General features: G+C 40.2%; 1 protein-coding gene and 1 long non-coding RNA gene across 2 annotated transcripts; both read right to left on the bottom strand.

The window, feature by feature from the left end:
- Positions 1–1,671: 1,671 nt before the first annotated feature.
- On the bottom strand, positions 1,672–4,957 carry LOC136747296 (interferon a3-like). Its single transcript, XM_066700234.1, has 5 exons — positions 3,899–4,957; positions 3,365–3,439; positions 3,073–3,222; positions 2,607–2,705; positions 1,672–2,146 (listed from the first exon to the last, which is right to left on the bottom strand). Exons 1-5 carry the CDS (start codon positions 4,019–4,021, stop codon positions 2,036–2,038), a joined length of 558 nt encoding a protein of 185 aa, XP_066556331.1. The 5' UTR covers positions 4,022–4,957; the 3' UTR covers positions 1,672–2,035.
- A 10,790-nt stretch (positions 4,958–15,747) lies between these two features.
- On the bottom strand, positions 15,748–19,053 carry LOC136747297 (uncharacterized). The gene is made up of 5 exons (XR_010816470.1): positions 17,995–19,053; positions 17,443–17,517; positions 17,151–17,300; positions 16,685–16,783; positions 15,748–16,222 (listed from the first exon to the last, which is right to left on the bottom strand). It is a non-coding gene; the product is annotated as an uncharacterized LOC136747297 (long non-coding RNA).
- Positions 19,054–20,385: the final 1,332 nt, after the last annotated feature.

Genomic DNA, 20,385 nt, shown 5'->3' on the forward strand with positions numbered 1-20,385 from the left:
TTTATGTTTTTCAATTGTAGTTAACATTTTCATCCTGTTTAGCTTTAGACTCGCAAGATACTAGGCTAATACTGCAAACAGGCTAATGTGAGCTTCACAGCTATACAGGCAGACTTTATAGAAGACATTTTTCGTTCTTTTCTGATCAAATAACTGACAAAACATGTAATTTCAACTTGGCTGTTACTCTTTTTTTTCTTAGCAGACACCCATATCCAGGGTGACTGACAATTGTTACATTAAATCACATTAGTTTTACTTTTTACCCATTTACACAGCTGGGCATTTACTGGAGCAATGTAAGTAAGGTGCCTTGCTCGAGGGTACAGCAGCAGTGCCCTAACCTGCGATTGAGACCACAACCCTCCGCTCCAGAGTCCAGAGCCCTGACCTCTACTCCACACTACTGCTGTTATCCCATTCTGATCCATACATCAGATTTCATTCATCTAATCAGATTTCATCTTTATGCATAAAATCTTGAATTATCAGATGGATTTAAGAAGCCGGCAAAATTCTCTTCTGAAATTCTTCCACAGTGTAAAAAAAAGAAAAACTAACCATCTAAATAAAAATGCATACATATATACAGGCATACATATATGCATACAGACATGCATACAATCATACATGCATGTGTATCTGGATACAAAGTTCCCAATTAATTCGTGCATATCGCTCTACGTCATTGTTTTGTATTCCCTGCTATGTGATACCGTGTGTTAATAGACCAATGTTAAGAGAATCACGTTTTATTGTAATTACATTGGATCGCAATCTTACATCTTTAACCAGTTTATTTTTCGATTCCATAGATTTCTTTAAAAAGTTAAATTTTGTCTCGAAATCCAGCGTGGAGGATTACCTAACAGCAATGTTTAAACTGAAAACGGAAAACTGCATGCTGTTATGTTCCGGTGGCTGGGAATCCTGTCTTCCCCTTTCCCTTTCTCTCGTCCATTTCAATCTATGACGTAGTGCTTTCGCTTTCACTGCGCTGATGCAATTCACCAAAGTGAAAGCTGCTCTTCACTTGACAGAGATGTTGAAGGACTCTAGCATGCAGAGGGCTTCCCCTGAAAAGTATTCATGATGCCATGAAGAAGATGGCAATACTAATAAATAATAATAACGTTAATGATGGTGTTATGATTAGTTGCTAAGGCTAATATGTGTAAAAAGCCGACAGTACAGCAAATCCTGTCATTGCTTTTCGTAGGTGCATCAGAGCTGTTCAGAGTACTGATAAAGGCACAGGCTGAGCTTGCATATTACAATTTCTTTTAAATGTAATTTCTGAATCTATTGATTTACGAATTTATCTCAATAAACACTGATACAAGTATTTCCAGGGTGCTTTTGAAGAGGAAATATGTCTAGTATAAAACAAGAACAACAACACAAGAGCATTCAGAAAGTTAAAGTATATAAAAACACATATTTTATTTGAAACAATAACAAATACAATTGATTTGATCAGGTAGCAGTAAAAAAATATTATTTAAAATTCTTATTTTTTGGCACAAGCATTAAATACACAGCATGACTTAATACGTAAGTCAAATAATTAAATAAATAAATAAATAAATAAATAATCAATAAATAATCCATAAAAATACAGTTCTCTCAAATACCTATATCTAAATCATACATTACAAAGCATTTCACATAACAGCAGCATTTTTAAAGATCATTCCTTCTTGTAAACACAGAACAGTTGCATACACAGTACAAACTGCATCCATTTTCTTCTCTCCAAAAAACATAATACTAGAAACCACAGAAATACAATCAATACCAAAATGTAGCATTAAAAATAGTGTCATTAAATACTTTGAGCAAAAACGAGCATATAGAAATTGCTTCACACAACATTATTCAAGTAAAGTATACATAACTACACACTGCAGAATCAATAATATGAAACTTTCACGTGTAATTCACAAAGTCCAACGCAGCAATATTTGTTGTTTTTTCATTCCTTGTCCTTGGGTTCTCAAAATGTTAATCCTGCAAAATGTTAATTAAGTGTTTTTCAGCTTTGGGCAGTGCTCTTGTCTCTCCTTATGGATACAGCCAGTAAATCCAGTCTTTGCAGGTGACGCCACACAAGAGTCCTGACAACCTCCCAGGCATGAGACCGGTCCTGTAAGACCAAACAACATCACATCAGCAGAGGGTATATATATATATATATATATATATATATATATATAGGCACACTGCATTTGCTTTGAGTGCCATACTGAGTATAAAATGCTTGAATGAGAAGGTTTTTCTTTTACTTTAGAGGATTTCTCTGAATGGAAGATTAAAGCCGTTATATCAACAATCGTACTGATTAGTTCAGTGCTCTTTTAACAGGCCCAGAGTAAATCAGAGCCATTGGCAAATTACAAATCTGCTATTTGGTGGCAGGAATTATTTGATTTATTGTCATTAGAAGTCTGTAAATAGCTTACATCCATAATACAGAATACACACGTTTACAATCGGTGGATAGCTCAATTCTATTATTATTATTATCATTATTATTATAATTTTATTCAGTCTGATCGTGGTTTATACATGATGTAAGAGAAGCTTAGAAATTACTTCTCACATACCTTGCTTTTTAAAAGGTTTTCCACATCCTTAAAATGGCGGTTGATTTTCTTGCTTTCTTTCCTAGAGGATCGCAGGGTGTCGGATTTCATGGTCTTCCTCTACATTACAAAGAAATACATTTCATTACAATCAGTTCTGTGGGTGCGCAGCACTTCCTAGAGCATCTCGGTGTAGCCTGGTGCTGCGTGCTAAAGGCCCAGATAAAGAGTGTTCCATTACAGGGGAAGCTAGATATCGGAAACTTCATTTTCAGTGTCAGAAGCAGGTGTATTTAGTCTAAAGGCCTAGTCAGTGATTTAATTTGTACTTATAAAACTTCTCTTTGATTCTTAATATCTTACTCTGTAAGATGTTCGTGTTGCCTTCCTATTGTCAGTAATTGGCTTATCATAGCCCACAGCGTCCAAAACAATTCACCACTGTGTTTATGAGCAAAAGTCAAACTTGAGCAGCAGGCCTACTCACACACTGGTCCAGCTCCAGGTCCTGGCGGTGCAGGTCGAGCTGAAACATTTCCAGTTTGATGGCATCCCAGTTCACGGCATCCGTATTGCCACTGTACAGGTGTCTTATGTGACTGATGACTTCGTGGATAAACATGATCTTCTCCTCACTCTGTTTAAAAAAAAATGACAAGAACATTGTTTTACTGACTTCTGTGTTTCATCCACGCTGGTCTGCCTTCTTGAGGACATTTCTTAAATGGTTAATTGTAATTCTATTTCAAAAGATAAGAAGCGTTCAGAACAGTTCTTACCTTAAAATCTCCAGCGTTTTTGTATGATTTGATGGGGAAGGGAACAGCCATTCTGTCATGCACTAGCTCTCCACCCTGAAACAGAATAAGAAAAAACATATATTATTATTATTATTATTATTATTATTATTATTATTATTATTATTAGGCCCAGTGTTCATCATTATCATCATCATTCAAACAGATGAAGATGCTTTGATTAAGTTTTTGTGATGTTAAAAAAATGAAATGTAGCTGATGTTGTTTTCCATCTAACAAAAAGCTATCTAATATTAATCCCATCCCACTGAAATAGTCTTTTAATATTCTAATCAAGCTGCAAAACGATAAGGTCTTCGGGTTTTCCATCATCACGTTTTTGATTTACTTCATTGAAGCCCTGGATGTGTTGCACAATAAAGGTTCATTTGATCGTTAAGCACTAGCTGGCAGGACTGAAAGATCGTTTGCTCTCAGGAGGACCAGAGTCGAAAAGCCGTCTCCTGCGGTGGCACTATAATACAATAGCGCATCCCATTGCAGAGAAAGACTTACCATCTCTCTGAGTAGAGACAGGGTTTCCTCACTCACACGTCCGAAATTGTAATGAACCCACTTGCATCCAAGAGAGAGCTCCTGGCTGCACAGAAGGATAAAAACACACGCCCAGGTCTTCATAGTTGCTGTTCCCGTGCTTCGGTGGATATGCTATCCTGAAGAGTGCCTGGATGACAGAGAACGGCTTTTTCCACACTAACCGATTCCGAAACAAAGTATTGCGCTGCCAGGGCGGATTTTGCTCGCTCTTCTCGGTGTCTTCTGCGTGCTATTGGTGTGCATGCTGTTGTCCTGCAGGTGTATTCAGATTATATACCGAGGTGTAGTAGCCTATGTTTAAAAAGCGAAAGGTAGGTGGGAACTTCCCCACTGGAACTTTTCCTGTGTAACTTTCAGCTTCTGAGCTGCCGCTGGCGGACAATGTCTCTGCTCGAGTCTGAAGACTTTAGCAGTTGAAGTGTGTTGTGTTGATAGACTTGATTTGATCGCTTGTTCACCTTTGTCTTTCTGTGCCCTTTTTGTTTTTGGTGACGGTGCATGCCGGTGCCTGATGTCCAGACCATGTTTCAATGACACCCTTGCTGCTTCGGAACCGCAACTTTACAGTGGAAATGCTGTTGGGATATTGTAGTGTAACAGATCACAGACGGTGTTGTATCATGTCATGTTGTATCTCTTCGCCGCTCTGTCCGAATATACCTCTCCTCTCATACCCTGCAGTCAAGATAAGGCTTTGGCATAAAAGGGAGAATGAATCTTGACATTTCTATGTTATTGTATTTGCTGTATTTTGCCCTTCGACACAACAGATCAAGTTTAGTTACAAAGCAATTCAAAGCTCTGAATTTTGAGCTAGACTAATTAAAGACACATTTTTAAAGAAATCGTCCGTTTCCAAAAATGAACAAACCAGTGGTCCACGTTTGTTTGTTTTCTTTGTCCCTTTTTCTTCATCTTTGTGGAATACACACCCATCGTCGTGTTTTGAAAATGTATATCCGAAAGTGGGAAAACAATGAATACCCTAAATTGTCTCATCGATGAAGACAACAAGTTATGGTGCTGTCAGAGAAGTTGCTATTTCGGTTTCGATTTGATGACGTCTAGTGCCATGCCCCCTGATACAACGAGCAGAACTGTGGATGACGAGCGGCGATTGCAGAAGCTGTATTATTTGTGTATTAATTTATTTTTGCTTGATTTGCTTGCTTGCTTCATCGATTGGTTGGTTGGTTGGTTTATTTATTAACATATGAATACATCCATCTGTTAATGTAATGAAAGCAAGCATTGGCACGACGGAACCTGCTTCATCACGATTTTATGTTGAATTCGTCGTATACTTCAGTTAATAACGTAACCCAGCTAACACACAATGTTGCCACAAGGTTGTAGCATCGTAATGTACAACATTGTGGCAATGAATGTACTGTTGCTGCTTTGATGTGTACTAACACTACAGGATGTATTATTATTCAATAATGATTGTTATGTAAATGATATTGACTAGACACACTTTCCCTGCTCACAAAGCCGACTTCATCTCCGCTTTTACCATTTTTAGGCTGATGATGCCCAGATCTGATCTGATCCGTTATTGATGCTCTTTGGAGGCATTTGTGGTTCTGTTGTCCCGCAGGTATTGCCTGCCAGTGTTGCTGATGTTCCGGAGGGTGAGCGCGATGTGGCTGCCAACTGTTCGGCGGAAGATGTCCCTGTCCCTGAACCTTTAGGAGCAGAGTGTACAGGACCCCCTGGCTCCTTTTGAGCCTGAAGGTTTGAGGTGCTCGCAGCGCACAACGCGAGGAGGGCCCCCGGCACGCTATTCAGATTAGACACCTGGCCCTGGTTGTACGGAGGATAGCTATAACCTGGAACCTCTTGTGGGAAGAGTGGTCCCCGGGACGGGAACCGAAAAAGTGGGGGAGTGTGTCACAGGAATGACTATATCACACTGTCTGAGCACCTTCTTTGTTTTTATTATTATTATTATTATTATTATTATTTTTTTTTTTTCTTGGCAGACGCCCTTGTCCAGGGCGACTTACAACATAAGTGCAAAAAGGCATCAATCATTACAAATTCAACTTAGCTAAAACATAGCAATTCAAAATAATACATTTTACAAATTCCAATTACAATTTACACAAGAACTGTAAGAGACTTCCTACATCCTGGACAGTGAAAGCTAAGTGCTGTCAAGATGTAGGGTTACAGACTAGGGCTATGGGAAAGGGAGCAAGGGGGAAAACAATCAAGAACACGAGGAGCATAATAAGCTGAAGAGCTATCTAGCAGGGATAGAGGACTAATATTACAAGTGCTGTCGGAAGAGATGCGTCTTGAGTAAGTGCCGGAATGAGGTCAAGGACTCTGCTGTTTTGACTTCAGTGGGCAGGTCGTTCCACCACTTAGGGGCCAGGGATGAGAAGGAGCAGCTCTGGAGGAAGGAGAGTGGAGAGGAGGCAGAGTTAGCCTTGTGGCACTGCAGGAGCGCAGTGGTCTGGTGGGGATGTATGGAGAGACGAATGACTGAAGGTAGCTTGGTGCAGTGTGGTCAAGACAGCGGTAGGTGAGGGTCAAAGTCTTGAACTGGATGCGTGCCGGTATCGGGAGCCAGTGGAGGGAGAGGAGCAGTGGAGTAGCGTGTGCGAATCGGGGCAGAGAGAATACCAGACGAGCCGCAGAGTTCTGGATGAGCTGGAGTGGGCGGGTAGTGGATGCAGGCAGGCCGGCCAGGAGGGAGTTGCAGTAGTCCAGGCGGGAGAGGACCAGTGACTGGACGAGCAGCTGAGTTGAGTAGTCGGTAAGGAAGGGACGGATCCGGCGTATGTTGCTCCGGAAGAATCTGCAGGTGCGTGTCAGCGTGGTGATGTGCTGGGAGAAGGAGAACGCAGTATCGAGGGTGACTCCTAGATTTTTAGCGGAAGAAGAAGGAGAGAGTGTGGTGGATTCCAAGGGGATCGAGATGGGGAGGTCAGCAGACAGGACAGGAAGATCTGGGCATCATCAGCGTAGAAGTGGTAGGAGAAGCCATGGGAAGCAATGAGGGGGCCCAGGGAGCGAGTGTAGAGAGAGAACAGGAGCGGGCCCAGGACGGAGCCTTGGGGAACACCTGTGAGGAGAGGTTGGGGGGTGGATGAGGAGCCTCGCCATGTCATTTGGTAGGACCGGTCACTGAGGTAGGAGGAGAACCAGGTGAGAGCAGTCCCAGAGATCCCAAGGTCAGCGAGGCAGGAGAGGAGGATGGAGTGATCGATGGTGTCAAATGCTGCAGAGAGGTCAAGGAGGATGAGGACTGAGGAGAGGGAGGCCGCCCGAGAACAGCTGAGGGAGTCAGTGACTGCCAGGAGAGCCGTCTCGGTGGAGTGAGCTGTGCGGAAGCCGGATTGCAGAGGTTCAAGGAGTGAGTGTTGGGACAGAAAGTCCGAGAGCTGACGGTGGACCGCCCGCTCGAGAGTCTTGTCATTTGAACACGGGTTGTATTTTTTTTTCTATTGTTATTGAAGCACTTGTATATTTGTTTTATTATATTCTTTAAGTTGTCACATTTGATCAATCACTTTTTTTTGTGCACAGACAGGACAGTTGGTGGATAGTCTCAGTTGTGACCTGAGAATGTTGTTGGTTATTGGCCAGGGGAAAGAAAGGTACAGTGAGGGAAAAAAGTATTTGATCCCCTGCTGATTTTGTATGTTTGCCCACTGACAAAGAAATGATCAGTCTGTAATTTGAATGTTAGGTGTATTTTAACAGTGAGAGAGAGAATAACAACAACAAAATCCAGAAAAACGCATTTCAAAAAAGTTATACATTGATTTGCATGTTACTTGGTGGCAAAACCCTTGTTGGTAATCACAGAGGTCAGACGTTTCTTGTAGTTGGCCACCAGGTTTGCACACATCTCAGGAGGGATTTTGTCCCACTCCTCTTTGCAGATCCTCTCCAAGTCATTAAGGTTTCGAGGCTGACGTTTGGCAACTCGAACCTTCAGCTCCCTCCACAGATTTTCTATGGGATTAAGGTCTGGAGACTGGCTAGGCCACTGCAGGACCTTAATGTGCTTCTTCTTAAGCCACTCCTTTGTTGCCTTGGCTGTGTGTTTTGGGTCATTGTCATGCTGGAATACCCATCCACGACCCATTTTCAATGCCCTGGCTGAGGGAAGGAGGTTCTCACCCAAGATTTGACGGTACATGGCCCCGTCCATCGTTCCTTTGATGCAGTGCAGTTGTCCTGTCCCTTAGCAGAAAAACACCCCCAAAGCATAATGTTTCCACCTCCATGTTTGACGGTGGGGATGGTGTTCTTGGGGTCATTCCTCCTCCTCCAAACACGGCGAGGTGAGTTGATGCCAAAGAGCTCGATTTTGGTCTCATCTGACCACAACACTTTCACCCAGTTCTCCTCTGAATCATTCAGATGTTCATTGGCAAACTTCAGACGGGCCTGTACATGTGCTTTCTTGAGCAGGGGGACCTTGCGGGCGCTGCAGGATTTCAGTCCTTCATGGTGTAGTGTGTTACCAATTGTTTTCTTGGTGACTATGGTCCCAGCTGCCTTGAGATCATTAACAAGATCCTCCCGTGTAGTTCTGGGCTGATTCCTCACCGTTCTCATGATCATTGAAACTCCATGAGGTGAGATTTTGCATGGAGCCCCAGACCGAGGGAGACTGACAGTTATTTTGTGTTTCTTCCATTTGCGAATAATCGCACCACCTGTTGTCACCTTCTCACCAAGCTGCTTGGCGATGGTCTTGTAGCCCATTCCAGCCTTGTGTAGGTCTACAATCTTGTCCCTGACATGCTTGGACAGCTCTTTGGTCTTGGCCATGGTGGAGAGTTTGGAATCTGATTGATTGATTGCTTCTGTGGACAGGTGTCTTTTATACAGGTAACGAGCTGAGATTAGGAGCACTCCCTTTAAGAGAGTGCTCCTAATCTCAGCTCGTTACCTGTATAAAAGACACCTGGGAGCCAGAAATCTTGCTGATTGATAGGGGATCAAATACTTATTTCCCTCATTAACATGCAAATCAAATTATAACTTTTTTGAAATGCGTTTTTCTGGATTTTTTTGTTGTTATTCTGTCTCTCAGTGTTAAAATACACCTACCATTAAAATGATAGACTGATCATTTCTTTGTCAGTGGGCAAACGTACAAAATCAGCAGGGGATCTAATACTTTTTCCCCCACTGTATCTGTACTGGATAGGTTGATGAAATAGAAGGGAGGGGCTTTTTGCATTTAGGGTGGATGGAGACTGGGAGAAGGGGGATCTGCGGACGGACAGCGAGCCAGCAAGCGCAATAGCCGGATCGCTCGGGAGGATGCGAGCGCAGGGGAGCATTGCGGGGAACGAGAGGGAGACGGACCTGACAGAAGGCAGAGACCTGAGGTCCGCGCCGGTACTGACATCGGAGTGGAGGACCGACAGGCGGACAGAATGCGCAGGGAGAAACCGCAGGATCACACCAGGAGTCGGTGGCTAGAGCGGATAGCCTGGAGAAAGCCTGCATGGAGATAAGCAAGTGCTGACACTTATTTAATTTGACTTTGAGCCTGTGATCACCAGTGCAATAGTTTATTCTTGTGATTCTCCCTACCTATACTGGGCAGTAATCTCTATTTTAGACAGGGTTTTAATCTTTTAGTATTTTAAATCAGGGTCCGTTTTAACCTAAGATTGATGGTTTTATTGAATTGTATCCATTATATGGGAGAGGGTTGTTTTAGTAGAGAGAATACAAAGTTGGTTTATTGCAATTTTATTCTAGAGAGGCCACGCAGGACCACCCTTGTTTTGCATGTCCTTGATGCACACCGCCCTTACCCCCTTGTTGGTCCTGGATGTGTGTTGCCATCCTACAAGCTCTTGTGGTTTCACTAGATTGTTCTTTTATCTTATTTTTTTGCTACTTTGCACCCTAGCCAGTAGTGGGTGTTTATGCATTTAACATTTTAATAAACCCTGTTTCAAACTTTACGCAGTCTTGTCTCCGAGTGTTGGCCTCTGGTACTACTTCCCACTCTTACAAATTAACGGACCTTGGGAGAAATCTGATTTGAATGAAATGTCTTACTGGGTCCTGGTGCCCTAAACTTTTACTACCAGGTGGCGTTGTTGGCTACGATGTGCCCCGTGACATAAACAAGCCGACAGGGTGATACATTATAAATTAAATGGGGTGGAATTAAACGGTGGAAAACCCAACCACAACTGCCGTGGGTAACTGTGGATTTAATAAATCGTAGGACATTAAGAAGTATGCTATCTAAATAGAGACAGCCAGTATGTCATTTGTAAATGAATATGCAAATTAGATGAACTGTCCATGTGATTAAATGTAGCTGGTGACGAATTGTACATGAATTGATCCTTAATCTATTGATTTTTACAAGGATAGTCTCTTTAAACAATGATCTAAGGCTTTACAGATGTCTAGCTTTCCTGCGGTTGATTTTCTTGCTTTCTCTTGTAGAGTATCACAGGGTGTCACTTGGCAACTGTGCAGGTATTTCTAGTTTCTCCGTCTCGGATGTAAAACTCGGATGTATTAGGTTAAATTTTTGGCCCTCACACCTCCCTTGAGAGTAATCTTAATGTACCCTCTGTCCCGTCCCCGCAGTACTAAGTTAATCAATCAACCAATCAAGTCATCATGATGATGACAAATGCAATACAAATCTAATAATTTAGATCCAACATAATAATGTATTAAATCAATTTACAGCTATTTTTCTTAAATCAACAGTTAGGCCAAGCCAAGCTCTGCTAACTCCTCCCCATGTCAGGTTATTGTGATAAAAATGCACATTGTGTTTTTGTTTGATCCTAAAGTGGTTTCATCGTAACTATTGTTTCAGGCCTCTTCCTTTATTGGCTACAGACATCCATACTGTGTCTGGATTGATGTTTGCAATAAGAGTGTCAACCAGTTCTGCCAATCCTTTTACATATATTTGTGAGTGGGTGTGTGCTATGTGCGTTTGTGCTCAGTGTATTTTATATGTGATATCTAGATTAATTAATCGAACGACAGAACACATGAGAGAGAGAGAATAATAGATTATACACGATAATCAGCCTGGCATCTTCCTTAGGGATTGTATAAAAAGGACACCATTGTGTTAACACTGAATTTGTATAATCTATTCTGATATCTTGTCTATTTTATAATAATGTATAGTTAATTTTATGATCCCCTGCTCTCTCTCTCTCTCTCTCTCTCTCTCTCTCTCTGATGAGTAATAATTTGACCGTCATAAAAAATACACGTTATATTTTATTGTTTAAGTTTAATGAAAAAGTAACAATTTAAAAACGGACACCTACAAACATAGCTTATGAAAAGCGAAATGTAACCAGTCACACATGAAATGTTTTGTTCCCGTTGCTGTAAATCATACTTGAGACATAAGAGTAATAAATACAATGCAATAAATATATACATTAAAATAAATACATACAACATTAAATAAATAAAACCATAAATAAACAGTCAGTAAAAAAAGTTATTTTCGTGTTTTGAACCCTCTTGCATATTTTTAACACTGACTAAAATACTGCATACGTATATAAATATAAAAATAAGACTTTGGACCCGTTCTGTCGAGATTTAAACACCACAATCTCATAATTCACAATAAGCCTATATAGGTTGTAGACAATGAATCAAACGCTGGTCATTTCTTTCCGGATTGAAGCAGCAAGCACATTGAGCCTTTGCAGATGAATCCTCACTTGAGCCCTGATGATTTCCCAAGCCTGAGCGCTGTATGTCTGAAAGAAAACACCAAAATATATGATTATTATTATTATTATTATTATTATTATTATTATTATTAATAATAATAATAACAATCATATTAAAAGTAGTAGTAGTAGTAGTAGTAGTAGTAGTAGTAGTAGTAGTAGTAGTAGGCTATTATTAGTGGTGGTGGTATTAGCTTAATCAAATTCTCCTTACCTTCTTTTTCAGGACATTTTCATTTAGTGCCTTGAAATATGGTATCAGTATCCTGTTCCTTTTCCTCGGCTGTACCTGCAACAGACAATGGTAATTATATTGGCTTTATCGTTCTAACCGGAATTATATAGTTATGTGCTTTTCCCTGTAGTGTTTTTTTCTTTATTTTTTCCCGTTGTTTTCTTGATGGACGTTACTCGCAAGGCAGAAAAAAAAACTGAAATAAACTTGGCAGTTGAATTCATTAAGACTGGAACTGATTGCCTTTAGAATTGATTGTCATTAAGGGTCTGCTTAACACAGGTGGACAAGTGGTTCTGTAGGTATGCTATACAATATGGGGTGCTTATTTGTGTTGGTGTCCCTTTTCACAGATTTTACTAAAATCTTGTTTGTTTCTCCAGATTTCGTAAATAATTAAGCCTATTTTCCACATTCATAAATATTTCACATTTTAAAATAAATACATATATATATCAGTTTTGAGTTTCACTAAATATTTAACAAAATACAAACTATGGGCTTTGAAAACTAAATATTGAAGTTTGAAACATATATTTAAATTAAATCCTCAATCTCTGACTCACAAAATCAATATTTAGTTTGTAAATACATGTTAAAATTGCAACTAAATGTTAAATATAAATATAAATGTTACATCTGCAGGTTTGCAAAATAAATATTTCGCAAACAGGCAAATGAGTCCCGCCCATCTGGTGTAGCCCACCTTAGCCATCTCTTAGCAGTAAGGCTTATTTATTTAATATTTCTGAAAAACACACTAGATCTCATTTATCTAACAAAACAAATGATTTACATTCGGCCCGATAATAAAAAGAGCACGTGTGGGTAATGAAAGCGCGACGGATTGAACGGAACGATCAGTGAATCGATGAATTTGGGCATTTATTGGGTATGCCACACACCGACATTGTCCCGACTGCACACATTCTGTGGAACTTACACACTTCCGAAGTTCCACGGCCTGGCGATGAAGGATGATTTGAAATTCGGTCAGTTTCTGTCTGTCCCAGGTCACAGCGTCGAGATTGCCGTGGTAGAGCTTCAGGATCTGCTTCGTGGTTTCACGTATGAATGCTATTTTATCGTCCATCTGAACCAAAGACCAAAGAAGTCATTAGAGATATACCAACTCACTGATATGTTATTCTTCTGTCTGCTATTGATGTTCATCATTACCTCAACCAGGACCACAATCATAGCCAAAGTGTTAATCGTTTAAAGCATTTTTTTAGGAACACCTACCTGCGAATGAAATACATCATCGTATGTCTTATGTGGGAATGGGACGATCACTCCGTCATGCACCAGCTCTCCACCCTGTAAAGCGAAACAATTGAGGAAAAAAAGTTTGCCTGTAATTCATGTATTTCGCACATCGACTGCGGCTAAGATACAGGAGAAACTTCATACCAAATGCGTGTTGCAGTGGTGAAAACGTTCAAGCGTGTAAAGTTGATATATGGCTGTATCCATGATTCAAATCTATTCATTGAACATATGTATTCACAAAAGTTGCATAGTGACAGCTAAACGCTTGAAATTAGCACGAATTCTTTTAACGAAAGGTATCAGTGGTAAGAGGCCACTTCACGGTTTCTACTTAATTGAAGCAAAACATATTTCCCCGTAAGAGGTGTGGCACTGTCATTATTGCTCTAGCACTGTGACTAAATGTAGTGTTAAGCAGCTGCTTGGCACTTGACAGATTCATGGAAATCTTCTGAACTCACCATCTCTCTGATCAGGCTCAGCGACTCTCTGCTCACAATGTCGTACCTATACTGAATCCAAGTGCATCCCAGAGTAAGATCCAGCGCGGAGAGAATAAGGGTTATACACTTCCAAAAACTCCTGGCCTCCATAGCGCCGCGTCTTGTCTTCTTAATGGACACTGGACTGTGATTGATCAGTAGTCAATGCACTCGACTGGAAAGCTAACGAACTCTTTTGACTTCGAGAACAGTTCGCATTGAGAATAAGATCCTGCCTTATGTACATGGAGAGAGAGAGTGAAGTATGAAAAGCAAAAACGCAGGGAATTCCCATGTTCTGTGCTTTATTCTTACGGATACAGACGAGTAGGTCTGTATTAATTAAATGAATTAAATTATACATCTCATCCCAGAATATGCATGTATTTATATCAATATGTATATTATAATTCTATGTAGTTATTATTTATGTTTTTCAATTGTAGTTAACATTTTCATCCTGTTTAGCTTTAGACTCGCAAGATACTAGGCTAATACTGCAAACAGGCTAATGTGAGCTTCACAGCTATACAGGCAGACTTTATAGAAGACATTTTTCGTTCTTTTCTGATCAAATAACTGACAAAACATGTAATTTCAACTTGGCTGTTACTCTTTTTTTTCTTAGCAGACACCCATATCCAGGGTGACTGACAATTGTTACATTAAATCACATTAGTTTTACTTTTTACCCATTTACACAGCTGGGCATTTACTGGAGCAATGTAAGTAAGGTGCCTTGCTCGAGGGTACAGCAGCAGTGCCCTAACCTGCGATTGAGACCACAACCCTCCGCTCCAGAGTCCAGAGCCCTGACCTCTACTCCACACTACTGCTGTTATCCCATTCTGATCCATACATCAGATTTCATTCATCTAATCAGATTTCATCTTTATGCATAAAATCTTGAATTATCAGATGGATTTAAGAAGCCGGCAAAATTCTCTTCTGAAATTCTTCCACAGTGTAAAAAAAAGAAAAACTAACCATCTAAATAAAAATGCATACATATATACAGGCATACATATATGCATACAGACATGCATACAATCATACATGCATGTGTATCTGGATACAAAGTTCCCAATTAATTCGTGCATATCGCTCTACGTCATTGTTTTGTATTCCCTGCTATGTGATACCGTGTGTTAATAGACCAATGTTAAGAGAATCACGTTTTATTGTAATTACATTGGATCGCAATCTTACATCTTTAACCAGTTTATTTTTCGATTCCATAGATTTCTTTAAAAAGTTAAATTTTGTCTCGAAATCCAGCGTGGAGGATTACCTAACAGCAATGTTTAAACTGAAAACGGAAAACTGCATGCTGTTATGTTCCGGTGGCTGGGAATCCTGTCTTCCCCTTTCCCTTTCTCTCGTCCATTTCAATCTATGACGTAGTGCTTTCGCTTTCACTGCGCTGATGCAATTCACCAAAGTGAAAGCTGCTCTTCACTTGACAGAGATGTTGAAGGACTCTAGCATGCAGAGGGCTTCCCCTGAAAAGTATTCATGATGCCATGAAGAAGATGGCAATACTAATAAATAATAATAACGTTAATGATGGTGTTATGATTAGTTGCTAAGGCTAATATGTGTAAAAAGCCGACAGTACAGCAAATCCTGTCATTGCTTTTCGTAGGTGCATCAGAGCTGTTCAGAGTACTGATAAAGGCACAGGCTGAGCTTGCATATTACAATTTCTTTTAAATGTAATTTCTGAATCTATTGATTTACGAATTTATCTCAATAAACACTGATACAAGTATTTCCAGGGTGCTTTTGAAGAGGAAATATGTCTAGTATAAAACAAGAACAACAACACAAGAGCATTCAGAAAGTTAAAGTATATAAAAACACATATTTTATTTGAAACAATAACAAATACAATTGATTTGATCAGGTAGCAGTAAAAAAATATTATTTAAAATTCTTATTTTTTGGCACAAGCATTAAATACACAGCATGACTTAATACGTAAGTCAAATAATTAAATAAATAAATAAATAAATAAATAATCAATAAATAATCCATAAAAATACAGTTCTCTCAAATACCTATATCTAAATCATACATTACAAAGCATTTCACATAACAGCAGCATTTTTAAAGATCATTCCTTCTTGTAAACACAGAACAGTTGCATACACAGTACAAACTGCATCCATTTTCTTCTCTCCAAAAAACATAATACTAGAAACCACAGAAATACAATCAATACCAAAATGTAGCATTAAAAATAGTGTCATTAAATACTTTGAGCAAAAACGAGCATATAGAAATTGCTTCACACAACATTATTCAAGTAAAGTATACATAACTACACACTGCAGAATCAATAATATGAAACTTTCACGTGTAATTCACAAAGTCCAACGCAGCAATATTTGTTGTTTTTTCATTCCTTGTCCTTGGGTTCTCAAAATGTTAATCCTGCAAAATGTTAATTAAGTGTTTTTCAGCTTTGGGCAGTGCTCTTGTCTCTCCTTATGGATACAGCCAGTAAATCCAGTCTTTGCAGGTGACGCCACACAAGAGTCCTGACAACCTCCCAGGCATGAGACCGGTCCTGTAAGACCAAACAACATCACATCAGCAGAGGGTATATATATATATATATATATATATATATATATATATAGGCACACTGCATTTGCTTTGAGTGCCATACTGAGTATAAAATGCTTGAATGAGAAGGTTTTTCTTTTACTTTAGAGGATTTCTCTGAATGGAAGATTAAAGCCGTTATATCAACAATCGTACTGATTAGTTCAGTGCTCTTTTAACAGGCCCAGAGTAAATCAGAGCCATTGGCAAATTACAAATCTGCTATTTGGTGGCAGGAATTATTTGATTTATTGTCATTAGAAGTCTGTAAATAGCTTACATCCATAATACAGAATACACACGTTTACAATCGGTGGATAGCTCAATTCTATTATTATTATTATCATTATTATTATAATTTTATTCAGTCTGATCGTGGTTTATACATGATGTAAGAGAAGCTTAGAAATTACTTCTCACATACCTTGCTTTTTAAAAGGTTTTCCACATCCTTAAAATGGCGGTTGATTTTCTTGCTTTCTTTCCTAGAGGATCGCAGGGTGTCGGATTTCATGGTCTTCCTCTACATTACAAAGAAATACATTTCATTACAATCAGTTCTGTGGGTGCGCAGCACTTCCTAGAGCATCTCGGTGTAGCCTGGTGCTGCGTGCTAAAGGCCCAGATAAAGAGTGTTCCATTACAGGGGAAGCTAGATATCGGAAACTTCATTTTCAGTGTCAGAAGCAGGTGTATTTAGTCTAAAGGCCTAGTCAGTGATTTAATTTGTACTTATAAAACTTCTCTTTGATTCTTAATATCTTACTCTGTAAGATGTTCGTGTTGCCTTCCTATTGTCAGTAATTGGCTTATCATAGCCCACAGCGTCCAAAACAATTCACCACTGTGTTTATGAGCAAAAGTCAAACTTGAGCAGCAGGCCTACTCACACACTGGTCCAGCTCCAGGTCCTGGCGGTGCAGGTCGAGCTGAAACATTTCCAGTTTGATGGCATCCCAGTTCACGGCATCCGTATTGCCACTGTACAGGTGTCTTATGTGACTGATGACTTCGTGGATAAACATGATCTTCTCCTCACTCTGTTTAAAAAAAAATGACAAGAACATTGTTTTACTGACTTCTGTGTTTCATCCACGCTGGTCTGCCTTCTTGAGGACATTTCTTAAATGGTTAATTGTAATTCTATTTCAAAAGATAAGAAGCGTTCAGAACAGTTCTTACCTTAAAATCTCCAGCGTTTTTGTATGATTTGATGGGGAAGGGAACAGCCATTCTGTCATGCACTAGCTCTCCACCCTGAAACAGAATAAGAAAAAACATATATTATTATTATTATTATTATTATTATTATTATTATTATTATTATTATTATTATTATTATTATTAGGCCCAGTGTTCATCATTATCATCATCATTCAAACAGATGAAGATGCTTTGATTAAGTTTTTGTGATGTTAAAAAAATGAAATGTAGCTGATGTTGTTTTCCATCTAACAAAAAGCTATCTAATATTAATCCCATCCCACTGAAATAGTCTTTTAATATTCTAATCAAGCTGCAAAACGATAAGGTCTTCGGGTTTTCCATCATCACGTTTTTGATTTACTTCATTGAAGCCCTGGATGTGTTGCACAATAAAGGTTCATTTGATCGTTAAGCACTAGCTGGCAGGACTGAAAGATCGTTTGCTCTCAGGAGGACCAGAGTCGAAAAGCCGTCTCCTGCGGTGGCACTATAATACAATAGCGCATCCCATTGCAGAGAAAGACTTACCATCTCTCTGAGTAGAGACAGGGTTTCCTCACTCACACGTCCGAAATTGTAATGAACCCACTTGCATCCAAGAGAGAGCTCCTGGCTGCACAGAAGGATAAAAACACACGCCCAGGTCTTCATAGTTGCTGTTCCCGTGCTTCGGTGGATATGCTATCCTGAAGAGTGCCTGGATGACAGAGAACGGCTTTTTCCACACTAACCGATTCCGAAACAAAGTATTGCGCTGCCAGGGCGGATTTTGCTCGCTCTTCTCGGTGTCTTCTGCGTGCTATTGGTGTGCATGCTGTTGTCCTGCAGGTGTATTCAGATTATATACCGAGGTGTAGTAGCCTATGTTTAAAAAGCGAAAGGTAGGTGGGAACTTCCCCACTGGAACTTTTCCTGTGTAACTTTCAGCTTCTGAGCTGCCGCTGGCGGACAATGTCTCTGCTCGAGTCTGAAGACTTTAGCAGTTGAAGTGTGTTGTGTTGATAGACTTGATTTGATCGCTTGTTCACCTTTGTCTTTCTGTGCCCTTTTTGTTTTTGGTGACGGTGCATGCCGGTGCCTGATGTCCAGACCATGTTTCAATGACACCCTTGCTGCTTCGGAACCGCAACTTTACAGTGGAAATGCTGTTGGGATATTGTAGTGTAACAGATCACAGACGGTGTTGTATCATGTCATGTTGTATCTCTTCGCCGCTCTGTCCGAATATACCTCTCCTCTCATACCCTGCAGTCAAGATAAGGCTTTGGCATAAAAGGGAGAATGAATCTTGACATTTCTATGTTATTGTATTTGCTGTATTTTGCCCTTCGACACAACAGATCAAGTTTAGTTACAAAGCAATTCAAAGCTCTGAATTTTGAGCTAGACTAATTAAAGACACATTTTTAAAGAAATCGTCCGTTTCCAAAAATGAACAAACCAGTGGTCCACGTTTGTTTGTTTTCTTTGTCCCTTTTTCTTCATCTTTGTGGAATACACACCCATCGTCGTGTTTTGAAAATGTATATCCGAAAGTGGGAAAACAATGAATACCCTAAATTGTCTCATCGATGAAGACAACAAGTTATGGTGCTGTCAGAGAAGTTGCTATTTCGGTTTCGATTTGATGACGTCTAGTGCCATGCCCCCTGATACAACGAGCAGAACTGTGGATGACGAGCGGCGATTGCAGAAGCTGTATTATTTGTGTATTAATTTATTTTTGCTTGATTTGCTTGCTTGCTTCATCGATTGGTTGGTTGGTTGGTTTATTTATTAACATATGAATACATCCATCATTGTAAATTGTAAATTAGAATTCGTAATGTTTTATGCCTTGAACTGTATGGTACACCAATAAGCCATAACATTATGACCACCTGCCTAATATTGTGTAGGTCCCCCTTTTGCCACCAAAACAGCCCTGACCCGTCGAGGCATGGACTCTACTAGACCTCTGAAGGTGTGCTGTGGTATCTGGCACCAAGACGTTGGCAGCAGATCCTTTAAGTCCTGTAAGTTGCAAGGTGGTTGCCTCCATGGATCGGACTTGTTTGTCCAGCACATCCCACAGATGCTCGATTGGATTGAGATCTGGGGAATTTGGTGGCCAAGTCAATACCTTGAAATCATGATTCATCAGAGCAGGCCACCTTCTTCCATTGCTCCGTGTCCAGTTCTGATGCCCACGTGCCCATTGTAGGCACTTTCGGCAGTGGACAGGGGTCAGCATGGGCACCCTGACTGGTCTCCAGCTACGCAGCCCCATACGCAACAAACTGCGATGCACTGTGTGTTCTGACACCTTTCTATCAGAACCAGCATTCACTTTTTCAGCAATTTGAGCTACAGTATCTCGTCTGTTGGATCGGACCACACGGGCCAGCCTTCATTCCCCACCTGCATCAATGAGCCTTCGCCGCCCATGACCCTGTCGCCGGTTCACCGCTTTTCCTTCCTTGGACCACTTTTGATAGGTACTGACCACTGCAGACCGGGAACACCCCACAAGAGCTGCAGTTTTGGAGATGCTCTGACCCAGTCGTCTAGCTGCCCATTTTTCCTGCTTCTAACACATCAACTTTGAGGACAAAATGTTCACTTGCAGCCCGATATATCCCACCCACTGACAGGTGCCATGATAACGAGATTATCAGTGTCATTCACTTCACCTGTCAGTGGTCATTATGTTATGGCTGATCGGTGTATTTTTGCACTTTGTATTGTGCTTATATTTTGTAATTCGCCCTGGATAAGGGTGTCTGCTAATAAATAAATAAATAAATAATCTAGCAAGAAAGCCAATATCAATGGGATAGACATGGGCCAATCAGGAGGCTGCTGTGAGTTTCTCTCCTTAGTGTAGTGTGGTGCACCATGGTGTATTAGTGTGGTATACCAGTGTGTAGAACATGCTAC

The sequence above is a fragment of the Amia ocellicauda genome, chromosome 3 (assembly GCF_036373705.1).
Source record: "Amia ocellicauda isolate fAmiCal2 chromosome 3, fAmiCal2.hap1, whole genome shotgun sequence".
Lineage (NCBI taxonomy): Eukaryota > Metazoa > Chordata > Actinopteri > Amiiformes > Amiidae > Amia > Amia ocellicauda.

Bases quoted from the DNA above. Each gene is read 5' to 3' on its own strand.
- LOC136747296 (XM_066700234.1), bottom strand. From the start codon at position 4,021: ATGAAGACCTGGGCGTGTGTTTTTATCCTTCTGTGCAGCCAGGAGCTC. The intron at 2,706-3,072 runs GTGAGTAGGCCT...TTTGTAATGTAG, and splicing joins ACCTGGAGCTGGACCAGTGT to AGGAAGACCATGAAATCCGA. The intron at 2,147-2,606 runs GTATGTGAGAAG...TTGGTCTTACAG, and splicing joins AAAACCTTTTAAAAAGCAAG to GACCGGTCTCATGCCTGGGA.